Raw genomic sequence first — 26,305 nt, forward strand, 5'->3', positions numbered from 1 at the left:
TTTAACATGCGGAAGGGAAAGGCCTTTAAACTACACATAGCTGGCTTGTCAGCTCTGTGTGATTTCTGATTACTTGTAATATGTAGATTCTTCCGAGCTAAATAATAATACTAAGGATTAGATACTAGATCACTTATAAGATTGAAAGTTCAAATTTTGATATTTATAAATAAAACAAACTAAATTAGGAAGGTCGTTATCTCTTCTGCAATATCTAATTCAAATTAATTAATTAATAAATCAGATATCAATAATTGTAATATATATACACACACATGAGACTTTCCTAGAGGATTTAGGACATAGGATTGGTATCAAACGTGTGGGATTTAGCAATGTTTTACGATTGGTAGATATATATAGGATGATCATGGATCATGGGTCAAATCAAAATATGTTTTTTACCATATTTGATTTTAACTTGAAAATTAAATTTCTTTCATTTATATTCGACTTGATGTGAATCTATGAGAACTCCATTCAAACTAAAATCAAATTCGATTTTTGAAGTTGGAATTCACATTCAATCCATCTAAATATACTTTTTTATTAGATAAAACAATGATCTGATTGGAAAATAATATAGAGAGTATTATTATAATTATTTCTAAATATATAAAGAATAATTATAATATTATCTCGAGTTGAGTTTCTTCACCCTAAATCCAAATTTGATCCAATCCCATCATTTCAAAAAAAAAAACTCTACCCAAATTCAATTTCAAAAAATCAACCCATCAGATCAAGTCAGAACCAATTGAATTCGGATCAAGTACACATCCCTTATATATACATATAAATATATTTATATTAGAGATCAAAAAATATATGTATTTATGTTAATGTAAAATAAATTCATTTTATATACACGAGTTTTTTTGTGAGTATTATTTATTTTGGTTTAACTCGCCAATCATTTCTATATTAAGTTCATATAAACCACACATTTTGATGTTTCTGAGTAAATTAAAAAATAACTTATTGATGTAAAATGGGGATGATCAAGTCCAGACTACCATTGTCGTCTCCGCTCCAACAAACTGGGATAGCAAATGGGGGCTGATAGTGGACAACAACCAGGAGGCGAGTGCACTGTCTTGTGCAACAAACTGCTCATACAGCTCATTCACCACCATATCGCCGTTCTCATCCTTGATTGTTTCAGGAGGTGGATACGCCGCTCCGGTTAGTAACCGTTCCAGCCTGTGACTGCGAACGGTTAGCAAGATTTGCTGTTTCCAAAGCAGGAAATTAGCCTCATCAAGGATGACGTTAACTTTCTTGTTCGTGAAAGTCTTCCCAGCAGGAACTTCCATGACCACAAGCTTGGCACAGCGAAAAGAAAACCTCATAATCGTCCAGCGAATGATACCATGTTAAACAAAGTAGAACTTGCAACAAACCATATATCAGAAACGTGAAGAAGAAAGAAGTATTTTCTCATTGATTAGTAGTACTCATTGCTTCATCTTACACCTTATATTTATAGTATATTTGTAACAACCATAACAGCCTAACAGTCCTAAACTGTTTCCTAACAACTTCACTGTGACGGTTATCACCATTCATCACAATCATTCAGTTTACATGCATACTCAGTTTCTGTTATCTCAACAAGTGAGAAAAAGAAATATTATTCTTTCTATAGATTCTGAGTTTAAGCAACTGTGTTTATAGGGTGTGTGTGCATTATCGATAAACTAAAAAAAGTTTAAATAGGTATTACGTTGTATTCATTCTTGACTACTAAAAAAATCATAATTTATATATTAAAACTTATCCTATATATTATCAATGAATATATATGTATATATGCTTTACTTTTAATTTTAATTGAATGACTTATAATATATTATCAATGAATAACTTTTAATTATGTTTTTTCCTTGAAAAAGTTCTCATATTAGCATACAAGTTTCGAATTTAACTATCAATGGCCACATTGATCACTGGCGTGGCGAAGAAAATAATTTACAAGTTTATTGTGTTAATATAATTAATAGGGTAAATTATATCAATGACCTCTTAATTGTTGCCTCTTTTTACTTTAATCATTGATCTTTTAATTTTATTAATCGAACCACCTGACTATTTAGTTATTGTCAATAAAGCCACTAGTCGTTAACAGTTAATAGATAAGGTGATGTTACAGTTAAAAAATGGTATAATTACATATTTGATCATTATTATTTACATATTTTATTAATTTGGTCATGATTTTAATAAATTAAAATAAATTTAACTCTCGAATAAAATTGTGTCATGTGTCATTGATATTAAGTATCAAGACACATATCATTATTCGATTGGAGGATTAAATTTGAACTTAGGATCTTCGAGAAGACAATCATAGAACTAGCCATTGAGCCAAGATCATCATGTGTTTTAAAATAGATAACAAGCTGACCAGCCCTCTTTTGGATCTTTCCGTGGTGGGCCTATAATTGCAAGAGCGCTTGATCTATTGAAGCATAACCCAGACTTTAAGGTGTACCACATGAACGGGGCAGCAAATGGTGTAGCTCATAGGTTAGCCCATTAGGCTTTAAACGGTAATCTCTCGGTTTGGTTTTATCATGAGCATGCTTTTTGTGTGCGCACAAATCTGTGCTCCAATTTATTTAGTATAAATCTTGAGTGGGTAAAAGATAGTATATTTAAAAAAAAATTAATTCTTTAATAATGAAAGTTCATATCTAATTGTGTTTATATTTAAAATTCTAAATAATAATAACAAATCTCTTAATCATAAAAGGTCGTTTGATTCATGTGCGTTGTGCGCCGATTTGAAAAAGTACCATATGTGGCGTGCTTAATTCTTGAGTTAGTATATTTATGTTTCTGATTAGATCAATATTTTTAATTAATTTTATACTGTATTTCTTTATCTGACATTTTTAGTTTCGTAGTTTACACGTCAATTCTTACAAAAACCACACATTAGAAAGAGGAGATGTTGAATTTCTTGAAAAATAATTCAAGTAATTGTTTATAATTTTTTTTACTTGAAAAATAATTATATTCATTATTAATATTTTAAGAATAACAAAGAAGATCTTTTAATTAAAAGCACATCTTACGCAAAAGAAATTTGAGTAATGCAAAACAATTCAGGAGAAATTGTAAGATTTACGTTAACTACAAAAACAAACTGTGGTATCAAATTCTCAAATACTTATATAATAGATTATTGTATTAGATTTAACTTGATCTGATTTTACGAAGAAAAAAGTTAAACTTTTATTATACCTCTTTCACTGGAACCAATAATTTAAACTTTTTAAATATTTGTTAAAAATAGTTTAAAAATATTATCGAATAAATATAAAAAATTATTTAATATTGGTATTCAATTTGATTTGATTCCATACGAAGTTACACATGGGCTACGTACATGATACGGATAGAGATGAGGACAGAGATTTCTGTATGAAAGCGACTTTAGGAGCGGCTCAATTAGTGAATCCAGCTGTCGACGAGCAACAATTATTTAAGCAACCACGTTTTCTTCACTATCTTCGTCTGTTTCCCACATTTGTAAAGCGCCTGCCCACTTGGTTTTTGGTCCATGTGATTCATGCATCTTCAAACTCGAGCCTCCACTTAATTTTATGTTTATTACTTTCATAAATATATACCATTTTTTACTTTTATTTCTATTAATTTCTCTAACAGTAGTATAATTTTTCACTACGGTTAATAGAATATTATTGGGAAAATTATACGTTTAGTATCACAACTATCATTTTTGTTCTTTATTGGTCATTCAACTGTTTTTTTTTCAAAATAATATTTAACATTATATTTTGATTTTATGTTGGTCCCTCACTGTAAAAAATTTAACAGAACTACTGACGTGATTTTTTTAATTTTTTTCAATTATGATGTGACATATCTTATGGTAACACGCTAGTATCACTGTTAATTTTGAACGGCGGATGACCAAAATAAAAACAAAACTAAACACTAGACATAATTAAAATAAATAAATGGATGAGCAAAACAAAATAAAAGTAATCTACCCTGTTATTTTTTATATGTTATATGCCGTGAAAATTCTTTTTCAAATTCTAATTGGTGTTAACTGCAGTTGTAATTAATAATAAGAATTTTTTTTAATGAATAGGTTGGGTAAGTTTTAATTTATATAAGTTTATTTAGTTTAATGATATGTGTTGATTTAGAATTTAAGGTTTAAGAATTTTTTAAATAGTGAATCTATTAAGCGGCATCGGTAATAAAAAAGAATGTTGATATTTTTAGAAGTCCTGAGATTGAGTAACGGCGTTTGTCGGGTGTGTATGTTGTCAATATATTAAGAAAGTCATTAACAAAATTATCTTGTAATTAATCCAAATTATTAATAGAAATAATTTATTGAGTGGTCTCCATATTAAAACTGAGTGTTATTATCTAAAGAATTCATATTCAAATAGTTATGTTTGTAAGGTGTATACACTATTAAAAAATAAGAAAGATTCTTAGCATATATCACCTTATTATCGTATCATATTATTTAAAAAAAATTGAAGATTAAAAAGTTTAAGTTTAAGATAAAAATTCTACATCTATGATTTAAATTTTAAAATAAATTTAGAATTTATGTTCAAAAAGTTCGAGTTTAGATTCTAAAATTTAAGATTTCAAAGTTAAAAATTTAGGTTTAAAATTTTGAAGTTCAAATAAATAAAATTGTGTGAATTTTAATTTAATATCAATTAATAATTGTAATAAAAACAAGAATAATATTATCCCAAAAGTAATAATAGTAATAGATAATGTGGCTAAATTTGAATGGGACCAAGGTTTTCAAACTCCATTGAGCGGTGGAAAACTTCTGTGTCAGTGGGTACAGAATAATACTTTTATATTTTTTAAATAAACAATTTTACTTTAAATTAATTAAGTTAATTAATGTTATAATATAAAAGTTTAATATAAAAAATATTCAAATTATTTCTTCTCTAAACGTTTTCAATCAATATAAGTCTCTACCATTACCGTTTTACATGCATAGTTCATAACGGTTTTTTTAAAAATCATTGTTTGACACATGTAGGCGTCTAATCAATCACTTTAGACCATATAATTCAAATTGTTTAATCCAGAACATAGATATTAGGGTAAATTATATATGTAGTACTTTAATTATCATTTTTAATTTATTTTTATCATTGAATTATTTTTCATTTCAAAATCATATCAAATGTTGTGTTTTAAGTTTATTTTAATTATCAACCGTTAAAAAATGTCATATAAATAGTTTTACTAATTTTTTAACAGTTAATAATCGAAATGAAATCAAAACACGATGTTAACTATGGGTTTTTAAAAAATAGTTATATGATCAAAATATAACAAAGTGATATTTTGGATATTAAATGATTAGTTTTACCCTAGATATTAATTTTCTGTAACCGTAACTCACCCTATAAATCAGACAACTTTGAGCACAATCATCAAGCAAACAGCCCCCAGAAAATGAAAATCTTACCAGTTCTCCTCTGTTTCCTCTTCATCTCCACCTTCATTTCACCGGCTCTGTCAGGGCGGTGCAACCCCCAAGACAAGAAGGTCCTCCTCAAGATCAAAAAGGCCTTGGGCAACCCTTATCTGTTAGCCTCATGGGACCCCAAAACCGCTTGTTGTGATTGGTACTGCCTTGAATGCCATCCCGACACCCACCGTGTCATTTCCCTCACCCTGTTTACCGACAACGAACTCACCGGAAAAATCCCGGCCGAAGTCGGCGACCTACCGTACCTCGAAACCCTTCTTTTCAGACACCTTCCTAACCTCAACGGAACCATACCACCCGCCATTGCCAAGCTGAAGAACCTCAAGACCCTTTGGTTGAGCTGGACCAACCTGTCTGGTCCAGTCCCAGAGTTTATTACCCAACTCAAGAACTTAACTTACCTGAACCTTTCATTTAATAACCTCACGGGTTCCATCCCAAGCTCCCTTTCCACACTCCCAAATCTCGAGGCTTTACGTTTGGACAGAAACAAGCTAACTGGTTCAATACCAGAATCTTTTGGTAGGTTTCCCAGCAGGAGCCTTTATTTGTTCTTCTTGTCTCACAATAAACTTTCTGGTACAATCCCTGCATCTTTAGCCAACATGGACTTCAATACCATTGACTTGTCAAGGAACATGCTAGAAGGTGATCCTTCTGTGTTGTTTGGAAAGAACAAAACGACGTTCGATATCGATCTTTCGAGGAATATGTTCCAATTCGACCTGTCCAAATTGCAGTTTCCCAAGAGCTTGGCAAGGCTGGATCTGAATCATAACAAGATAACGGGAAGTATTCCGGCACGGTTGACGGAGCTGGATTTGCAGTTTATGAATGTGAGTTACAATAGGCTGTGCGGGAAGATACCGGTGGGAGGACGGTTGCAGAGTTTCGACTACTCGACGTTTTTTCACAACCGGTGCTTGTGCGGTGCTCCGCTTGATAGCTGCAAGTAAAGGTGTAGACACTAAGTTAGGTTTTGGGATTAATTATACTTTTGACCCCTGAGCTTATCCTTTCATAATGATCCCACAACTTTCTTTCTTCTACATTGACTTTTATTATCTGTAGCATTTATCGTTTCGTTTCTATTATGTGTGAGTAAATTTGCAGTACGAGAACCTAATTTACATTTATTTTGTCTTGTCGTTTTTTTTAATTTTTTTATTATATGTATTATCTTATTTCTTTTAAAGTCATCAAACAATCTCAATAGTTAATTTTTTATTATTATCTCTTAATATTTTAAACTCAAATATATATATATATATAACAATCCCAAAGAAGAATATTTCAGAATCTGATGTAACAAGATTTATTATTTTATTTCAGAATACTTTATTATTTTAATAAGATTTATTTTAAGAATATTTTTATTTTATGATTAAATGGAAAATATTATATTTTATTTAATTTTTGAATAAATAAATAATAATAACAATATATTACGATGAAATTATATTTCAAATTATATAATATTATTAACATATAAATATAATAAATATTAAAATAATATTTTATGATATTTAATTTATGATTGATAATTCCTTATCATAGTGATTAGGTCACTTTGATATCACAATAAGATTTGTTTAACCGTGAGATATGATAACTGCTTGAGATTTTGAGATTATATTTTATCATATCACAATCAAAAGTTAACACCTAGCTCAAACTGCCGTTAACTTTTTAATAAAAAAGAACAAGTTTAGAACATATAAATAGTTAGGTGGTCATATTGTAACTTTTAATAGTTGTAGACTTAATAAAACAATGTTTTATAACTAAGGGATCATTTTATAACTTGTAATAATTAAGAGACTCAATAAAACAATACCCTATAATCGAGGACCATATATATACTTGATAACAACATAAATCTTTTACTACTACACCAATAACTTAGTTGACAATTATGAATATGGAGCCAAGAAAAAATGAGAAGCAATTCCAAACAAGTTATGTATCTACATGGATCGAAACAAAATCCTCCCATTCCTACACAGGCCCCTTCAAAGAATGGAGAAAAGACACAAGATTATTTATCAGTCATGCACCATGACCTTCAATAAGGATTGTGGAAACTATCTCTTGATAATATAGTAGTTACATGTGAAGAATGCCGTATAAAACTCCTAATTAACTTTAAAATAATGAAGCTTACAACTGAGTAGACTAATTTAGCAAAGGCAGCCCATTAAAGAAAATGAAAGATTGAATCATCTAGTCTATCTCGTAATAGACTAAGTTTGAAGAGTGTGAACATATCATCAGAGGATGCTTAGACAGCCAGCCTCAAGTCCACTGCAGGGTGGTTTGCAAATCTCTAGCCTTGCAGTTATTCTCACTGATTCTGACTCTTTCCAATCCTTAAGAAAGTCATAATGCAGTAGAGATCAGCGGATTGACATCAGTGTGCGGACTTTCTTTTGCCTTTCTGCTTTCTTGGCACTGGGGGTCCTCTTCAATTTCTGTAGTTCCTCCATTAAAGCTTTCCCTACAGTGTCAATAGAGTTCAAGAGTTTCTTTTGAGGTGTAAGAAGCTCTGATTCCTCAGCATCCATGTTAGTGACACTAAGCAAAATATTTGATACATTATGGACTGATGGAGGGCAAGGCTTCTTCAATCTGGCAGTTGAAGCTGGAGTTGAGAAATTGTGTTCCAGTTGAACACCTGATGGTACATTTGAATTAACATCCACTTCATCCTCAACTATTATTGGGGTCTCAATTGGTATGCCTTCTCTTCCTCCTGTACGAGCTCTCCTCCTTTCAATGGCCTGATTCAATCCTCATCAAAGTCAATTACCATACTGAAACAAGTCTATGAAAAACCCCCATTTGTCATTAGAAAGTTTTACAAGTTTGAATGAGTATTACTAGAATAGGTATCCAGGGATAGAAAGTGGGTGGGAAATCGTTCCTAAAATTTTAAATTTCTATAAATTTGAGATATTTTATATTTCTATTGATAATTTGTTTTCGTCTTTAAATTTTTTTAAATCCATCATTCCTAAATGTTCGTCCCAACATAAGATCTTGGGTCGGTTACTAATATTACCATATGGTAGACGATGATTTTAATAAAAAGAGAAACAAAAAAGAGTTAAATAAGTCGTTCATGATCATTGATAGAACAAATGTTCTGTCGACGAAAACAGAGAATTCATTTTTATTCCTCCTTAGAAAAGATGGAAAAATCAAAGAGGAAGATCCAAGATCAAACTTTCCTCCTGCCAGCTTATTCTCTTATATATTATGCAAAATCTTCTGTTAATTCATTGTTTATTGCCTAACATAAAATCCGGATGTCATCAGCAGTGGAATAGTCATTATTTCAAGACTCTCTCATCAAACTAACTAGAGCAGCTAAACAAGCCAAACAAAGAGTTACTCTTAAAGCGATCATAAAACTAGCTAAGAAATCGATAAGTAAAAGCGAGCATTACCCTCAGAACAGCTGTAATATCATTGAGAGGAGCTCTTGGGTACCAAGACGGTAACACACTGCCCGTCCCTCGACCCCTTGCACGGCCTGTGAGCGGAGTATTCTCTCTTCCCATGGCCAGAGATTGGTAAAGACTCCCTCCCTGTCTAATACCGGATCCCGGGGTGCCAAAACTGCTGTTCCTGCGGCGCCCTCCACCGATACCCATTGGACTACGTTGTCGAAGAGGAGAGACTAGCAGCTCCCGTGATTCATCTGAGATGATGCCCAAAGTCCCAGATCGCGTTCGAGAGAAGACTTGAGCTATATCAACTGCTCTCATGAGTCTATCTCTTGAATATGGCATTGCTTATGGATTTCAACTATGAAAGAAAAGAGATCGGAGAACGGGTTAGCATGGAAGCTTTGCTCCAAACAAATAATGGTGAATCCTGGGGGGGGGAGAAAGGTTTGGCGTGCGGGAGAGAAGAGAATTTTGGCAAAATTTTCAAAATGAAAATTGGGCGGTCTTGTAGGCTGATGCTGGTTGGGCACTTTTCCCAATAAATCATCAGTGATGGATATATTTATAGATCTAACACCGGTCAGATAATATTTTTATATCTAATACCCGTAGCAGTAAAATGCGCCTCCTGAATTACGTTATACGCTGATTTGGCGTCACGTGGGTATAGCGCGCCCCTGCCTGCGATATACGGTGATCTAGCACCACGTGAGTATAGCGCAACCCCTGTCCGCGCTATACCTGAGTATCTGACACGTGGGGTATAACGCGGTGCAGGAGGCGCACTATACCCCTAAATACCCAACTCTATACGTCCCCATCCTCAATCACTTTTATCACACAAAATTCTCTCAAATTCTCTAAATTTCTCTTAAATACTCTATCTTTTTAAGGTATATTTTATAATATTTTTACTATTATGTATTTACTTTATTTAATATTTTACTAATATAATTCTTTTGCAGATATATAATGGAAGACAGTCTACTTCGCTCAGATGGAAATCATATATCTCTACACTTTGCTGATACGGTAACATTTTAACGTTTTAATTTAATTTAAATTATTAGTAATATTTAGTTGATTTATTTAATGCATAATTATTAGATTAAGAATTAAATATATCGACACTTTGCTGATACAGTAACGTTTTAATGTTTTAATTTAATTTAAATTATTAGTAATAATTAGTTGATTTATTTAATGCATGATTATTAGATTAAGAATTAATTTTTGTAATTATTTATTTTTAGGAGAAGGAACGTATATTAGATCCTTTTATTTGGAATCTTAAGTTAGTAATACTCAGTTGTGTCTTGTCATATTTAATAGAGGATGGATTTGGTTACATAGGTAGATATCATGGTCACTGTATGATAGAGTCAGACCTGATTTCTGCCTTAGTAGAGCGGAGGAGGCCGGAGACCCACATATTCCATCTTCCGTGCGGAGAGTGCACGATCACGCTTGAGGATGTTTCTATGCACCTGGGGCTTCCGGTGGATGGAGATGTGATATGGGGGATAGCTTCCGGTTCTTGGACTACTTTGTGTCGGGATGGTCTAGGACGTGTCCCGGAAAATTTTATCGGAGGTAGGACACCGTTAAATTGGTTAGATGCCAATTTTCGGGAGTTGAGCGCAGACGCCTTTGAGGATGAGGTTAAGATGTATGCACGGGCATGCATACTGCAGCTGATAAGAGGGTTGCTGATGCCGGAAAAATCGCGCAACCTAGTTCACTGCATATGGTTGCGACATCTTAGCGACTTTCGTCTTACCGGATCATTCAATTGGGGCTCGGTAGTTTTGGCTTTGCTGTACAAGGAGATGTGTGGAACCACTAACTACAGACGTAATTCTATCGGCGGATGTCTCCTGCTGCTGCAGTCTTAGGCATGGTATCGATTTCCCTTTTTATGTCCGGTTGTGAAGAACCCATTCGTATTTTCACTACTTCTGAGGTAATTATAAAATTGATTTTGTATATTAATAATTTTATACAGCGTATAACAAATTTTTTTCCTTGAATAGGTGGTCTACTGATAGGAAAAATCATCAGGAGCTACCTAATGATTTAGAAAAAATTAGGGTGCTAATCGATCAGAAGACTGACACATAGGTATAAATTTTAATGTTTAAAATCGATTTTAGATTATAGTTATATAATTAGATTATTATTTTGATAAAAATTATATATTATTTGTTTTAGTTTGAATGAGTGTCATATTTTACTGATGATGTGAAGGCGGTGATCCCACCTGAGTTGACGGGTCCATCAGATGTTTGGATGCGATGGTCCCTCTGATCTGTTATGCGACCGTCGAGTGGCACTCCACTGATCGCGTGCTCCGGCAGTTTGGTTGTTTTCAACTAATTCCGGAAGCACCTCGCAATATGGACGAGTTGCATAGCTTAGATAGACGCGGCAAGACAGATACAGATTGGCTGGTGAGGCATCATTGGTGGGTCGTGTTGTGGGAGGATCGACATCGGCGCCTTCCCCGTAGAGAGCCCATTTTTGATGACCTCTTGATGTATGCTGAGGATTATTATGAGTTGTTCAACAGTAACGGGAAACCGTTTATACTTCCCGATGATGCACGAGGGCAGATCTTTCCACGACGTCGACAGAGACGTTCACCGACACAGCACCATGTCCCTCGACTCGTGGACGGAGAGCAGGTGCTTCCGGTTCATCCTCAGCTGTATCAGCAGGACCTTCCCAGCAGCCACTGCAGCCATATATGATGCCGCCATCGCCTTTCCATTACCAGATGTCGTTGTCGCCTGCACCTGGTTTTATGACCCCGCCATCGCCACCGTCACAGATAACCCCTCCTGGAGGCTATTATGGGTCTATGTTTGTATATCCGACTTGGGGTTCATATACTGGATATTTGGCGGGTTCAGCCTCATCACCCATGGCCGCAGCACAAACACCTCTTGTACAGTTTTCACACTCAACGATGTCTGGGTTTTCCCAGTTTTTGCATCATACACCTCCTGGGTCCTTATTCTATGGAAGTGTTTCATCGTCATCAGCTCCTCATCAACCTAATGTACCTGCTCAGGACGACGACGACGACGATGACGATGGTGACGATGACGACGACGACGACGACGACGACGATGATGACAGCGAGGAGTCAGAACCAGTGATACGAAGAAATCTCCTCGAGATCGACAGCCACCGCCCTGCAGAACACATTGCGACGCATGCATCGATAGATTTTTTTTATTACATTTGTATTTACTTTATTTTGTTTAATTGTAATTTTTTATTATTTATCATTTAATACTTACTTTATTTTATTAAATTTGTTGGACTTTTTTTTAATATATTTCAGTTAATTTTGTTTATTACCATTTAATATCAGTTATTGTAATTTGGTTATCATTTAAAATTTAATTCTTATTGTAAGTTTGTTGTATTTAAATACCAAATTGTTATTAGTTTGATAAAATTTAATGATTGTGTTCGTTTTTTTAATCTTCATCAGCGATTATCGAATGACATTAACTTGAAGTAAATGCAAATTAAAATACAAGAATTATTATTTGATAAGCAAATACATCATTTCCTCATCAATTGTTACTTGATGACAACAGAAGTGGACATGTTTTTCTAGTGTGTCATGGGTTTCTACAATGGCCACATCCTCTGTCTTGTCTAGATCTTTCTCGAATATCCATATCGCAATGAATTTGATTGGATTTTGGATGACCACGCTCCCTCAATAAACTCAGAATTGGTACAATCAGAAGCCAATCTTGAACCTCATTAGGGTCTTTGTCATTACCTATGGGGGGAAACTCAAATTCGTATACCTTAAAAACTTCATATAGTAGGTATACAGGATCCACAAAATGGTTATAGTCTTGACGTGTATGCGAGCAAGCTGCTATCACATGAGAGCATGGATACTTCAGAGCTTGAAAAAACCCGCAGTCGCACGGTCTGTCCCTTAGATTTACTCTTAACGACACAGCTTCAATCCCTTGAAGAGGTCGCGGCAACTCTGTGACACGAAACATTTCATGCCTTATAGAGAAGCTTGTTACAGACATTCCATTTGATGCAGCAATTTTTTTTGTAGATCTGCAAGTAATCTAGGGTGATATACATGACCGTCTTGCATCCAGGTTTGAGTTTGTCCCCCGAGCTTCGCAAAAAATGCCCCCAAACTAAAATATGTAGTTTTTACCAAAGCCGCTACAAGTAAATGACGTACACCCTTTAAGGTTGAATTGATTGCCTCAGCCAAGTTGGTCGTCATGTGTCAATATCGATATCCACCATCATATGCGTTCATCCACATTTCTTTATCGATAAGGCTGATGTAATCGTATCTTTCCTCGTTCTTCGCCCGCAAATCTTGAAGCATTGATTCAAACGTTCGAGGAAGTAGTTCGTAACCAGATCAAAAAATGTACAACTTACTAACTTATTTTCTTTGCAAAATTAAAATGATCAACAAATGTATAACTTACTAACTTGTTTTCACTTACCTATGCGCACAATTAATTGACGCTCATCATTCTTCTTGTACCTTCCATGATAGTTCGCAGCAATGTGTCGGAGACAATACCTATGTTGGACAAAGGGTGGTTGCCACATTGGACCCAAAGACTCCATTGCTGATTTGATCCCAATTCCGCGATCTGAAATGACACAGATTTTTTCCCTCGTGATAACATGTGCACGTAAATTTCGGAGGAAAAAAACCCAAGAATATGTATCTTCTCCTTCGACAAGAGCAAAAGCAGCTGGAAGAATGTTGCGATTGTCATCTTGGACAACTGCCAATAATAAAACTTGCTTGTATTTTCCATACAAGAAAGTCTCGTCGATCTAGACCACAAGCTTGCAGTATTTGGCAGCATTAACGCACTGTGGGTAACTCCAAAAAACACGGTAGAATTGACATCGATCGCGAAGAACTCGATCATTATGGTATGCATAGGAGGTTTTGAAGTCCACAATTGTCCCAAGATTCAACGTCCGCACCAGTCTAAACCAACCTGGAAATTCGTTGTAAGATGCATCCCATTCGCCATGAAGTTTGACAATGGCATTTTGTTTTGCCAACCAAGGTTTTTTATAGGAGACGGTGTACCATACTGCGATTGTATAGCTGAAATCAATACTGCAACAGCTATATGAGAGCTTATTTTTACCATGGGCATGATGGCTTGGCATATCACTTCAGAGTCCAAGTTGGGATGATCTTGGCTGACACCTCCAGCACAACATGTGTGAGGACCGTTGTATAATGTTAGTTTTCATATGTTGTTTTTCCTCTTCATTTTCGATACGCGAACCATCCAATTACATCCGTTTTCGCGTCGGGCACAGTATAATATTTTTTCAAATAATGATAATAAACAATAAGTATAATTAAAAAATTATAACAAAATTATCTTATAACGAAAAAAAATTAAAAAATTATAACAAAATTATCTTATAACAAAACTTCTAAATCATATATAAGAAGATTGTCAGAATTATTACTCGTTGACGGATTTGTTGTATTAATTTATAAGAGATGAGAGATGCGAGGAGATGTGAGGAGAGATGCGAGAACCAGAAGTATTTATAAACATATAAGGCGCGGTACCTGCACCTCGTTATATGTAATTATTATATAGCGCGGATATGGGATCGCGTTAAATATAATTTTGGTACGGCGTATAGCGCGGCCCCTAATCCGCGCTATACCCCTACGTGACGTATAGCGCGGATCAGGGGGCGCGCTATACCCCACGTGTAACCCAATCAGCGTATAACGCGGTACAGGGGGCGCGCTTTACTCCACGTAGCGCCAAATCAGCATATAGTGCGGTTCAGGAGACACGCTTTACTGCTACAGGTGTTAGATCGAAAAATATAATCTGACCGGTGTTAGATCGATATATATATATAATAAAATCGCCGGCTGGTGGATTCAAGGAAAAGTTTGTCAGATACGGAGAGCAATGATAAAAGAGTAAAATACCCTGATGGTCAGTGAAAGTTTAGAATGATTTTACTTTGATCATTGAATTTTAAAACATACGTTACAATCAATAAACTTTTAATTTGCTTTCATCGTGGTCACTATCGTTAAAAAAATATGATGCCCCATGTTAAAATTTGCTTTATTTTTTTATTTCATTCCTCACAAAAAAAAATCTTAATTTGTATTCTTTCAAATTGGCCATCAACGCTTCTATTTTCATAGTCGTTCCTGTCATTGTTTGGTAGTTTCATCAGTAGAAAAATACCATCAAACTACTCATCTTATTTTTCCTTTTCTTTCATTCAGTTCATACTTGTTGAAAATTCTTCCAATCTCATCAAATTTCAACATAACTAAATCAATTATTTTCAATCGTCATATCATCTTGAAATTGAATTATATTATTTTGGTTAAACAAATCCTTCCTACAATTGTGATTGACTAACTATCATTTCGTTCATCAGAAATTCGTCAATATCAAGATGAAGAATGTGGATGTTGATCGAATAAAGCTGGCGATAGTGATCAGATGATGATGACGCATGTGATTCATCTACCAATTTGAAGCTTAAGACGTGACACGTCAATGTTTTTAATAGTAACTAATAAATTCAAATATCATAAAAAGATATAGTAACTAATTATGGTATAGAGCAGAAGTTTACAGAATGGATAACACTTAAAAAATAAATTGTACTCTTGTGACCAAAAAAATAAATTAATAAATTAATAAATAATTGTACTCCATAAAATGTTGGCACTAAAATTGGACGTGCATGCGGCAGAACAAATTTTCTTAAGTTAAACAATGGGTAAAATTCTAAAAATCGTTACTGGGCAAGTGATCGTCGTTCTCCTTCACCTCCTAGTCCCCAAAATTAAATAAATATAAAGCCAAAAAGAAAAAAGGGAAGAAAAACTAGCGCATTTTTCTCATCTTCTTCTTCGTTTTCCGGTTTCCTCTAACCCTGACCCTAACCCTAATTGCCACGTGAGGCTTAATTTTCTTGTGTATTACGCCAGATCCACACAACAGATATAAAGTTTGATCTTTTTGTTTTATGATCGGGTAAGGGTTCCGAACAGTGGATTCTGATTGGGTAGGTGGTGAAAATGTCAAACTTATATGGAGATTATAATCAAAAGATCGATTACGTATTCAAAGGGGTTTTGATTGGGGATTCAGCAGTGGGGAAATCTCAGCTGTTGGCTCGTTTTGCCAGGAACGAATTCAATGTGGATTCAAAAGCCACAATTGGTGTTGAATTCCACACAAAAACCCTCGTCATTGATAACAAGACGGTTAAATCGCAGATTTGGGATACAGCTGGCCAAGAAAGGTACGACTCTTGCTTTCCCCCCTCAAATTTTCATTTATTTTCCTGAGCGAGCTTGCATAGTTCTTACATTTGTTGGAAATAGAGAATTAGAGTCGAAAATCTCAACAACAGAATCATGTTATACATCCTTGGAATATTTGTATTAGGTAGGCCAAGTCTAATTATTTCCTAACTAAGAAATTAAGAAACTTATTATCAATTTTTAAACGACAAGTAAAATTTAATGATATGTAAGCCTTTTTAGTGACATGAACGTTGGCCTCCTCCCATAAAGAATTAAATAGAAAAAGAAAGTTTAAAAATTTGAAATTATCATATATTTTATATTGATAATCTATTTTTGCTCATAAAATGTTATAAGTTCGTCTGCTAGTATAACATTCCAAGTCTGTCTTTTACTGTTTTACATACCAGTAAAACATTAAAGTTAGACTTGAGACGATGGATTGTTATGAAATTAAATCTATATATTATATTAAATTACATACAAAACGATTCCTTACAAATTCATTTGTGCCATATCCCGAATCTTGAGTTTAACTAAATTGATGAATTCGATACCTATAGATGTATTCGTGTCTAACACACATACACAAATCCTAGCAACATAGGGTACATTCTCTTTCTGTTTATTTGCATTATCAGTTTCTAACCAGCATATAATCTTCGTCATCTATGACCACCCTTATTCTGCTTCAGGTTTACTCTTTTTCTTCTTTACCCTGGTCATGATCTTTTTTTTCCAAATGGTATTTTGTTTCAGTTGTAAACTGTAGTTTCGATGTATAGTTTATTTTCCTCCGGTAATGCGCCGGTTAGAAGATATGATTAGAGTAATCCTCTTAAAAAGTTCCAAGCATAGAAAATATTTACTTGGTCTTGTTATAGAAGATAGGACCATGAAATGATACTTGAATTGATATGTTTTCTTCTTTCATAGCCTCAAGCCCACAAGAATTTTTTCATCTACATCGAAAACCCATTTAAAAGTGTCAAAAGTTGAGATAAGCAACTCAACATTTGTGCCGGATATTTTGTTCCCTGCCACCGTTATAGCTATCTGCTGTTTTTGTGTATGTGTTTTGGCACAAGCACACGGATGAATGTACCATGTATTAGTAGGCGCATTTTTCCTTACATGGATGTTATATACCATTACATGTTTGCATGCATGCATGCGCGCTTGAATTTTATCTGTATCTGGCTGTGCATCTCTTGATCATCGATGAATTATTCACTTTGGCTGGAAAATCAATGCCTTTGAGTGCATGGTACAGCTTTTGTAGCTCACGTTCCAATGACGAATCAGGTACAGGGCTGTGACGAGTGCATACTATCGAGGAGCAGTAGGAGCAATGTTAGTTTACGACATGACAAAGCGACAATCATTCGACAACATGGCAAGGTGGCTGGAGGAATTGAGGGGACATGCTGATACGAACATCATTATCATTCGTATTGGCAACAAGTGTGACTTGGCAAACCTTAGAGCAGTACCAACTGAAGATGCAAAAGAGTTTGCTCAAAGGGAGATCCTATTCTTCATGGAGACATCGGCTCTTGAATCTACCAACGTTGAGACCGCATTTTTCACAGTTCTAACACAGATATATCGAATAATCAGCAAGAAAGCACTCACTGCTAATGATGAGCTAGATCCCAATGGCAATGCTGCTCTTCTCAAGGGAACCAGGATTATTGTTCCCAATCAGGACATGCAAACACCAAGTAAAACTGGTTGCTGCGCATGATCCTCCCACCAGCCCCATCTGTTTTTTTGGGCCAAACATTTTGATATGTTAATTTAGGTTCCATTTCTGTAATTCATAAGTGCGGGAGATTGCCCCAAAACTTTTTGAAAATTGAATATATAGAGTTAATATTTGATGTATTATCAATCAACAATCTCAAAAAAATGACTTAACATGAAATATAGTTATTTATTTATTCACAATCATTATTGATTATTTTTTATACCATATAAAATATAAACCTATACATATATAAATTTTAAACTCTAATAACCATATTGCCTTTTCCTATAATATTGTTCGGAAAAAGTACACAACCCTATTAAAAGTTTGGGTAAAGTAGGATTTGAATATACTCATGGCTTTTCAAAGCAATAATCAATGAGGGCCTTTTCATACTCATGGCTTTTCAAAGCAATAATCAATGAGGGCCTTTTCATACTCATGGCTTGTTTTCTTCTTCATCCTAATAGAAGCACTAAATCAAGTTCCAATATTCTGACTTCTCCAGTATCTTCTAGTAGTTTTGAATATACACCGGATATCCTTCCTTGATCAGCATTTGAATTTTGACAAACCAAAACAATTCTAAGAAAATTGCATTTGATTACATCAAATAATCCAACCACTCGCATCAAACTGACCCTGCATCCTAGGATTCCATAAACCAAGAGTAGTTCCAGCAGACATATTTTTATAGCAGATTGATATTGATACCGTTGAGAATTTCCGATACAGTTCTCATCCTAGGGCGCAACTCCGGGTCCAGTTCTGTGCAATTGAGTGCAATGTGAAATGCAGCAAGCACTGGCTTCTTTGCGTGAACTTCTGTTAGAAGTGTTGGGTCTAGGATTTCAGACAGTGGACGGTTCTCCTGGAATGCTTTCACGGCCTATCAATCTCTTCTCATCATTTTCTGGTCCAGTGGCGGGCACCCGACCACTTAAAATCTCCAATACCACAATTCCAAAGGAGTATACATCACATTTCTGAGTGAGCTTGCTTCCAGATTCTCAAGCTTCAGGTGCCAGATAAGAATTAGGACTTGAAATTCTTGACCCCACTGCAGAGGTTGCAATGGTTTGAGTTGAGCTCAGCCTTTTGGTTATTGAACTACAATAGCTGGAAGTCTCAGAGACAAGGCGAGTAAGTCCAAACCCGGAGATGTATGGCTGGAGCTCATCGACAAGAAGGATTTTTGTTGATTTTAAGTTTCCATTGTCAAGATGTATGCATGGCAGATGCTCTCAACAAATCTTTTAATTCCAAATTAAACCCTTCATCAACAAGCACGAATTTGCCCTTTTGTCCTTCCTCGTCAACGTCCTCCGCCTCTCTCTTTTTCCTCGTTTTATCCTCCCTGGTTTTTCATTTCCTCCGAAACAGCCACACAAATACCAAAGCCGCTCCGATTACCACTGAAACACTTGAGATCAAAGGAACAGCTACCGACCCATTTTTCTCCTTGCGTCTCTCTTCATTACCATCATAAAAAATAGGGCTAAGACCCTTTGGATGTTTTGGGTTTTCTTCGTCGTTTAGAACAGCTCTGGGATTTTGAGTATCAGGATAAAGATTTTCCAACGGGAACCAACAGAGATTAGGGTTTCCTGAAAACGCCGTGGGTCCTTGGTTTAACAAAGAACCAATTTGAGGGACTTTCCCTGTTAAATTATTGTGCCTCAGATCCAAGCTTATCCCAAATGGGAACTCACCATAAGAAGCCGGAATTCATCGGAGAACTTATTGTAAGACAAGTTCAGGGTCCCTGTCAAGCTTCTAAGCTCAACGAGTGACTCTGGGAGAGACCCGCTGAGTGAGTTCGTAAACATCACTGTAAATTCCCAAAATGGTATCTTCTTATCAGGTTCCAAAGGTGGATTGCTAAGGAATTTGAGATTCATAAACATCAACCTAACTTATAGACGATGGACAAATTACAAAGGCGGATTGATCGACTACAGGCCCGGATGTCAGGGACTTGTAAAACACAGCATAGCCGGGATTATCATGGAACATATTGATGGTTTGGATTTTGAGAATGTAAACATGAGATGGTTGGATGGACGAACTGTGCAATGAGATAATCCTTTGGAGTTCCCCTCAACCGTGGATAACATTTCATTGATTAACTTTCGTTCCGGTTTATACACAGAGAAGGGATACTCAAAATAAGAAATTGAATTCATAATTGTTTACGCGAAATGAATATGTAGACGCTGCCTTTGAAGATGTAGTTTGGCTTGTTAACTCTTGTATCAGCTATAAGCAATTTGAAATAAATTATCGATTTACTCTCTCCTTTGGGAAACTTGTGTGCTATGAAATCAATTTACCTTGATTCGCAGCCTCGCAGGAGTAATTGATAGAGAGTATGCCTTGGATGGTGTTCACCAATTGACTAGTATACTTATTTATTTTTAACTTTTTTTCCATAAGAAGTATTTTATGAAGTTAATTGATTATGTTAGAAATTTGTATTTCTAGGGTAAATTACATAAATGGTCCTTGACTATAAGATGTTATTTTGTTGAGTCATTCGACTATTAAAAATTACAAAATAATTCCTTGGGCGTTGCTTTTTGAGTCATTCGACTATTGAAAGTTACTAAATGGTCGCTTGACTATTCTTATATTCCAAACTCGTCCTTATCTATTAAAAATTGATGATCCCTTGAACTAGACGTTAACATGTTGATTTGGATATAATAAAATATGATCCCAAAACCATCCTTATCCATTAAAAATTGATGGTCCCTTGAACTAGACGTTAACATGTTGATTTGGATATAATAAAATATAATCCCAAAACCATTTGAATTGTATAGTCTTTTGAGAATTTAGGATCAGATTTTATCATATCACAATCAACAATGATGAATTTGAAACATATAAATAGTTGGATGACTATTTTGTAATTTTTAATAACTGGGGGATTCAACAAAATATTACCCTATAATTAAGGGATATTTTTATAACATTTAATAGTCAAGTGACTCAATAAAACAATGACATTTAGTCGGAAGACTATTTCTATATTTTACCTTTTTTTTAATATATATTGAAGAGGAGAAATTTGAACCTAAAAAAATCTTATTTAGTACTTTCACAAGAAAATTATTTTTTAGCGGCATAATATGCAGCTTTGCCACCTTTTCCCCACGTAAAGGTCATATATAAATGTGATTGAAGACTTGAGGTATAGTTTTGGAAGATGAAGTTACTTGGGAAAATGAAGTGCCTTTTCCATTATTACCCCAAAAATGCATCATTTTTATCTTTCTTCAACTCCTGTACCACTCACCACCTACCTGTCACTACCTTCCCTCAAAACCCACAAATTCTTTTGACCACCTTATGCTCCAATGGTCTGCTGAAAGAAGCTTTGATAGAAATGGCGGCTCAAGGCCTTGAAATGAAGTTTGAAGGCTACGATATGTTGTTAAACGCTTGTATAAATAGAAGGGCATTTAGAGAGGGCCAAAGGGTCCATGCCCATATGATCAAAACACAATATTTACCTCCTGTTTACCTCAGAACCCGGATGATCGTTTTTTATAGTAAATGTGATCGTTTGAGGGAGGCAAGGAATGTGCTCGACGAAATGCCTGAGAGGAATGTGGTTTCTTGGACTGCTATGATTTCTTCTTATTCTCAAAGAGGGTTTGCCTCTCAAGCGTTGGATCTTTTTTTACAGATGTTAAGATCAGGTATTTGCAGCTAACATGCTTCTATAAAAATTTTGCTAAATTTGAGTCCAATTAATTGACATTTTTCTTCTTTATTTTCATGGTTTAGAATTGTTTTCTATATTGTAATACGGAACTATCGCTCTAAAATCTGTTGAAACAACGTGAGCTAATACAGATGGTAATCTCTAACGTAAATTTACATGAACAATCTTATTTAGGATTGGCACGTATTTTGATTTGGTATATTGTTGCAGTTACAGAACCAAATGAATTTACTTTCGCCACCGTGCTTTCTTCTTGTACGGGTATTTTTGGTTTTGAGCTGGGAAGGCAAATCCACTCCCTTGTAATCAAGAGAACTCTTGACACTCATATATTTGTTGGGAGCTCACTCCTTGACATGTATGCCAAAGCTGGTAGAATTCATGAGGCTAGAGAGGTTTTCAAAAGCATGCCGGAAAGGGATGTTGTTTCATGCACTGCCATAATTTCAGGGTATGCTCAATTAGGGTTAGATGCAGAGGCATTAGAACTATTCCGAAGATTGAATTTAGAAGGAATGACTTCAAATTATGTTACTTATGCTAGTGTTCTAACTGCGTTATCTGGGCTTGCAGCATTAGATATTGGTAAGCAAGTTCACAACCATGTACTCCGATGTAATCTGCCCTTTTATGTGGTACTTCAGAATTCTCTGATCGACATGTACTCAAAGTGTGGGAACCTCGTCTACTCGAGACGGATATTTGATAACATGCCCGAGAGAACTGTTATTTCATGGAATGCAATGCTTGTGGGGTACAGCAAACATGGGATGGGAAGAGAGGTTTTGGAGCTTTACAAATTGATGAGAAATGAAAATAAAATAAAACCCGACAGTATCACTCTGTTGGGTGTTTTGTCTGGCTGCAGCCATGGAGCGATGGAAAATGTGGGATTGAAAATCTTTGATGAAATGGTAAATGGGAAAGATGAGGTTGAGCCTGACATTGAGCACTATGGGTGTGTTGTGGATTTGCTCGGTCGTGCTGGTAGAGTAGAAGAGGCTTTTGGATTTATTAAAAAGATGCCTTTTGAACCAACTGCTGCTCTATGGGGTTCACTTCTAGGTGCTTGTAGGGTTCACTCAAATCTCGACATTGGTGAATTTGTAGGCCGTCGTCTGCTAGAAATTGAGCCCGAAAATGCTGGAAACTATGTTATTCTATCTAATCTGTATGCTTCTGCAGGGAGATGGGAAGATGTAAGAATGGTGAGAGATTTGATGATGAAGAAAGCTGTAAAGAAAGATCCCGGAAGAAGTTGGATTGAGCTTGACCAAACCCTCCATTCCTTCCATGCAAGTGATCGTTCGCATCCAAGAAGGGAAGAGGTGTTTGCGAAGCTGAAAGAGTTATCAATCAAATTCAAGGAAGCTGGCTATGTTCCTGATTTAAGTTGTTCTTTACACGATGTAGATGACGAGCAGAAGGAGAAGATACTACTAGGCCACAGTGAGAAATTGGCATTGACTTTTGGCTTGATTTCAACCTCGGATAGAACCTCGCTCCGTGTCATTAAAAACCTCCGGATTTGCGTTGATTGCCATAACTTTGCCAAGTTTGTTTCCAAGATGTATCTGAGAGAAGTTTACTTGAGGGACAAGAACCGGTTCCACCATATTTCGAAGGGAGTTTGTTCCTGTGGAGACTACTGGTGATGTCTGAAGTTCTCAAAGCCGAAAACGATTTCGGCCAACTGATAGTTCACAGGAAGGGTCCTTGCCTGCTAAGAAACATTGTCAATGAAATTTGAAGAGGTCAGCGGATTCGAAACAAAAGCAGGGAATGACTGCATGAGGTCAAGAGGCTCGGAGTACAGGATGAAGCAGAGAAACTAAGAGGATAGCAAAAACCCTTTTTCTAAGTCGGGTGATATGGAGATCATCTCTAAAACGATGACTATTCTTTGAAGTGTAAATATAGAGATGGCATTGGCAATGGATATTTTTATCCGGTATTTGGTGAAATTAGGAAATGTTTGTCGAGTACCCTGCAAAACACTTTTCAAGTATTTTTCTAATTTAAATAGGACATAATAAAGTAAATGCTTGTTGGACTAAATAGTAACAATGGTTCATATTTCCTTTAGATTATTTTGACTCTAACATTTTATTTTAAGATAAAAAGGTCTCTCTATGCATGAAAACAATTAATCAACTAACGATTAACACTCCAAAAATCTTTTTATTCTAAAATAAAATGTTGAGAGTTAAAATATTCTAAAATAAAAAATAATAATTAAAGTTACTATTTTGTTAAACTTGAAGGGCCTTTTTACCTTAAAATAAAATATCGAATGATAAAATTCATTAAAAAAATCAAAACCACTATTTAATCAAATATTTTTAGTATCTTTTAGACATTATGTCTTTTTTAAAATAAATAGATATTTATGTTTTGATTTTTTGCAATATTATTTTGATAGATCTCGTAAATGTAGAAGGTTAAATTTATTTATTTAAGATTAATATCAAATTGAAAAATACATAAATATTGAGGACTAAATAAATCATTATTATATTAATAAAATATTCGCCGCTTCCCATGGGCCTGGTGTGGATAGTAGTGAGAGCCCAAAAAAAAGACGACGTCGTGTAGATGGAAGCTCTTGTTTCTCTACAAAGCCAAACAAAATCCCCTCCCCAACTTCTCTCTTTCCCTGAATTGATTCTCAGGCTTCAGGTTCAGCCACCACAATGATGGCCTCCGTCAACCTGCTCCGCCAACGACTATTCTCCCGCACATTCTCTTCCCATGCCGGTCCAAGACGCTGGACTTCTTCGGGCCACCAGGACCGACCCAATGGTTACCTCTTCAACCGGACCCCGCTACCTCCTGGCCAATCCCGCAAATGGGAGGATTGGGAGTTACCTTGCTATGTTACAAGCTTCCTCACCATTGTCATCCTTGGTGTCGGCCTCAATGCCAAGCCCGATCTTACTATCGAGACTTGGGCACATCAAAAAGCCCTCGAAAAACTCGCCGCCGAATCCTCCTCGTCTTCATCTGACTGAGATGTCTTCTGCTTAAACTTCAATATGGTTCTGTTGGGTATGGATCTGTGCAAACTCTTGATATTTTCTGCTGTTGATAAAACGTGTAGCTCTAATAAAAAAGGGCTCTGTTGAAGGTTTTTTTTCAGTTGAATTTGTGCTTTCGATGATGATGAAAGTCGGTGACTTATTTGTGATCGTAATTTAATATTTACTTATTGGATTTTGATTTTAATTTGCTTAACCAATTGAGTGATGTTCAAAAGAAATTGAAAATAAACTCTGGGTTATTGGCTCCGTATCAATATGCCAATGCATTTGTTTGGTATCCCTAGAAAAAGGGAACATTATAGAAACATTACTCTGTCAGTTCTTTCTGTATGTTCTGGGAAAATATCTGTTGTTTAGGGGAAGAATAATCGATGTTTCAGTTGTGTTAGCCTGTGGAGATGTTAAGACGTTTCTGTTTGGTAGATTGAGATATTTAGACAGTTTGCAAGTTGCTTTCTTTGTGTTTGCGGGTGGTTCTTATCTCAGAAAGGTGCAAAACAAGAATAATTAATGGTATTGTTATTTATAAAGACGTGTGTATTAGCTTTGAGTATCTAATAGTTCATGTAAGGATTGCAATTCAGTTGCAGAGTGAAACACTGCATTGATTGTTGGAATTGGAATTTAGGATCGTAGAGCAGGGATGGTGCTTACACTTTCTTGAATACGACTTCTTCTCTGGATTTTAGTTTCTTTTCCACATTGTCTTTATTTAATAAAGATGAGTCTAGGAGATTCGAACTTCTTTCTCATCCCTGCCAAAGGACCTAACCATTTGGCCAGACTCATATTTCTAGACGAAGAAAACATTTACTTATTGACCACCTGTTCATAAAACGTTCTGCATTTTTTTTCTGATAGTTGATAGTAACTGCCATGGTTGTGAGTCTATTTGAGGGAAAGACTATAACACTTGAAGGAATTGTGATAGAGAATATGGAAGCAGGGATAATGTTGATTTGTTATGTTGCATTATGGCTTTAACATAAGATCAATTAATTTTTTATGGTACCCTGAAATGTGTATATATAACATATTTAAGAAACATAGTAGCCTTGTCTATAATATATATATAATACCCTTTTGTTTTCAGAGGATGGGGGGGATTTTTTATGGAGTTCTGATCAATGATGTGGTATGTGTGATGACAAATATTAAAGTAGCAGGTAATGTTGACAACATGTTTTTGCCCATTTTTAGTGTTCATTAAGTATGACAATGTAATCAGTGTATTTCCTTTTTATTTTGGCCACGTGACAAGGTTTTACTTGTTAATGTCGGTAGTAATTCTCGGTGCAGTTGTCATTGGGACCTCTTGAGATCATAACATGTTTTTGATATATGAATTATCGGTTGATGGTTGTATCGTCCTTGTTTATGTTGCTTGCAACATGGACGGAAATTTGTGCCTGAGTAAGTTTATATTATGGGGGAAGTAAAAAATTACTGGACAGATATGACCATTT

General features: G+C 35.2%; 5 protein-coding genes and 1 pseudogene across 5 annotated transcripts; 4 read left to right on the plus strand and 2 right to left on the minus strand.

The window, feature by feature from the left end:
* The first annotated feature begins 5,454 nt into the window (after positions 1–5,454).
* Positions 5,455–6,631, plus strand: LOC120146625 (polygalacturonase inhibitor-like). The gene has a single exon (XM_039160134.1). It carries the CDS (start codon positions 5,482–5,484, stop codon positions 6,472–6,474), a length of 993 nt encoding a protein of 330 aa, XP_039016065.1. The 5' UTR covers positions 5,455–5,481; the 3' UTR covers positions 6,475–6,631.
* Positions 6,632–7,786: 1,155 nt separating this feature from the next.
* LOC120146569 (protein POLYCHOME-like) lies at positions 7,787–9,327 on the minus strand. Its single transcript, XM_039160094.1, has 2 exons — positions 8,968–9,327; positions 7,787–8,298 (listed from the first exon to the last, which is right to left on the minus strand). Exons 1-2 carry the CDS (start codon positions 9,310–9,312, stop codon positions 7,915–7,917), a joined length of 729 nt encoding a protein of 242 aa, XP_039016025.1. The 5' UTR covers positions 9,313–9,327; the 3' UTR covers positions 7,787–7,914.
* A 6,576-nt stretch (positions 9,328–15,903) lies between these two features.
* On the plus strand, positions 15,904–18,062 carry LOC120146589 (ras-related protein RABA4d-like). Its single transcript, XM_039160110.1, has 2 exons — positions 15,904–16,311; positions 17,621–18,062. Exons 1-2 carry the CDS (start codon positions 16,085–16,087, stop codon positions 18,060–18,062), a joined length of 669 nt encoding a protein of 222 aa, XP_039016041.1. The 5' UTR covers positions 15,904–16,084.
* A 694-nt stretch (positions 18,063–18,756) lies between these two features.
* LOC120146672 lies at positions 18,757–19,966 on the minus strand (annotated as a pseudogene).
* A 1,303-nt stretch (positions 19,967–21,269) lies between these two features.
* On the plus strand, positions 21,270–23,582 carry LOC120146588 (putative pentatricopeptide repeat-containing protein At3g13770, mitochondrial). The gene is made up of 2 exons (XM_039160109.1): positions 21,270–21,772; positions 22,009–23,582. The coding sequence occupies exons 1-2, from the start codon at positions 21,277–21,279 to the stop codon at positions 23,451–23,453; spliced, it is 1,941 nt and encodes a 646-aa protein (XP_039016040.1). The 5' UTR covers positions 21,270–21,276; the 3' UTR covers positions 23,454–23,582.
* Positions 23,583–24,494: 912 nt separating this feature from the next.
* On the plus strand, positions 24,495–24,809 carry LOC120146673. The gene has a single exon (XM_039160176.1). The coding sequence runs from the start codon at positions 24,495–24,497 to the stop codon at positions 24,807–24,809; it is 315 nt and encodes a 104-aa protein (XP_039016107.1).
* The last annotated feature ends 1,496 nt before the right edge of the window (positions 24,810–26,305 follow it).

The sequence above is a fragment of the Hibiscus syriacus genome, unplaced genomic scaffold, assembly GCF_006381635.1.
Source record: "Hibiscus syriacus cultivar Baekdansim isolate YM2019G1 unplaced genomic scaffold, ASM638163v2 tig00110930_pilon, whole genome shotgun sequence".
In the NCBI taxonomy this organism is placed as follows: domain Eukaryota; kingdom Viridiplantae; phylum Streptophyta; class Magnoliopsida; order Malvales; family Malvaceae; genus Hibiscus; species Hibiscus syriacus.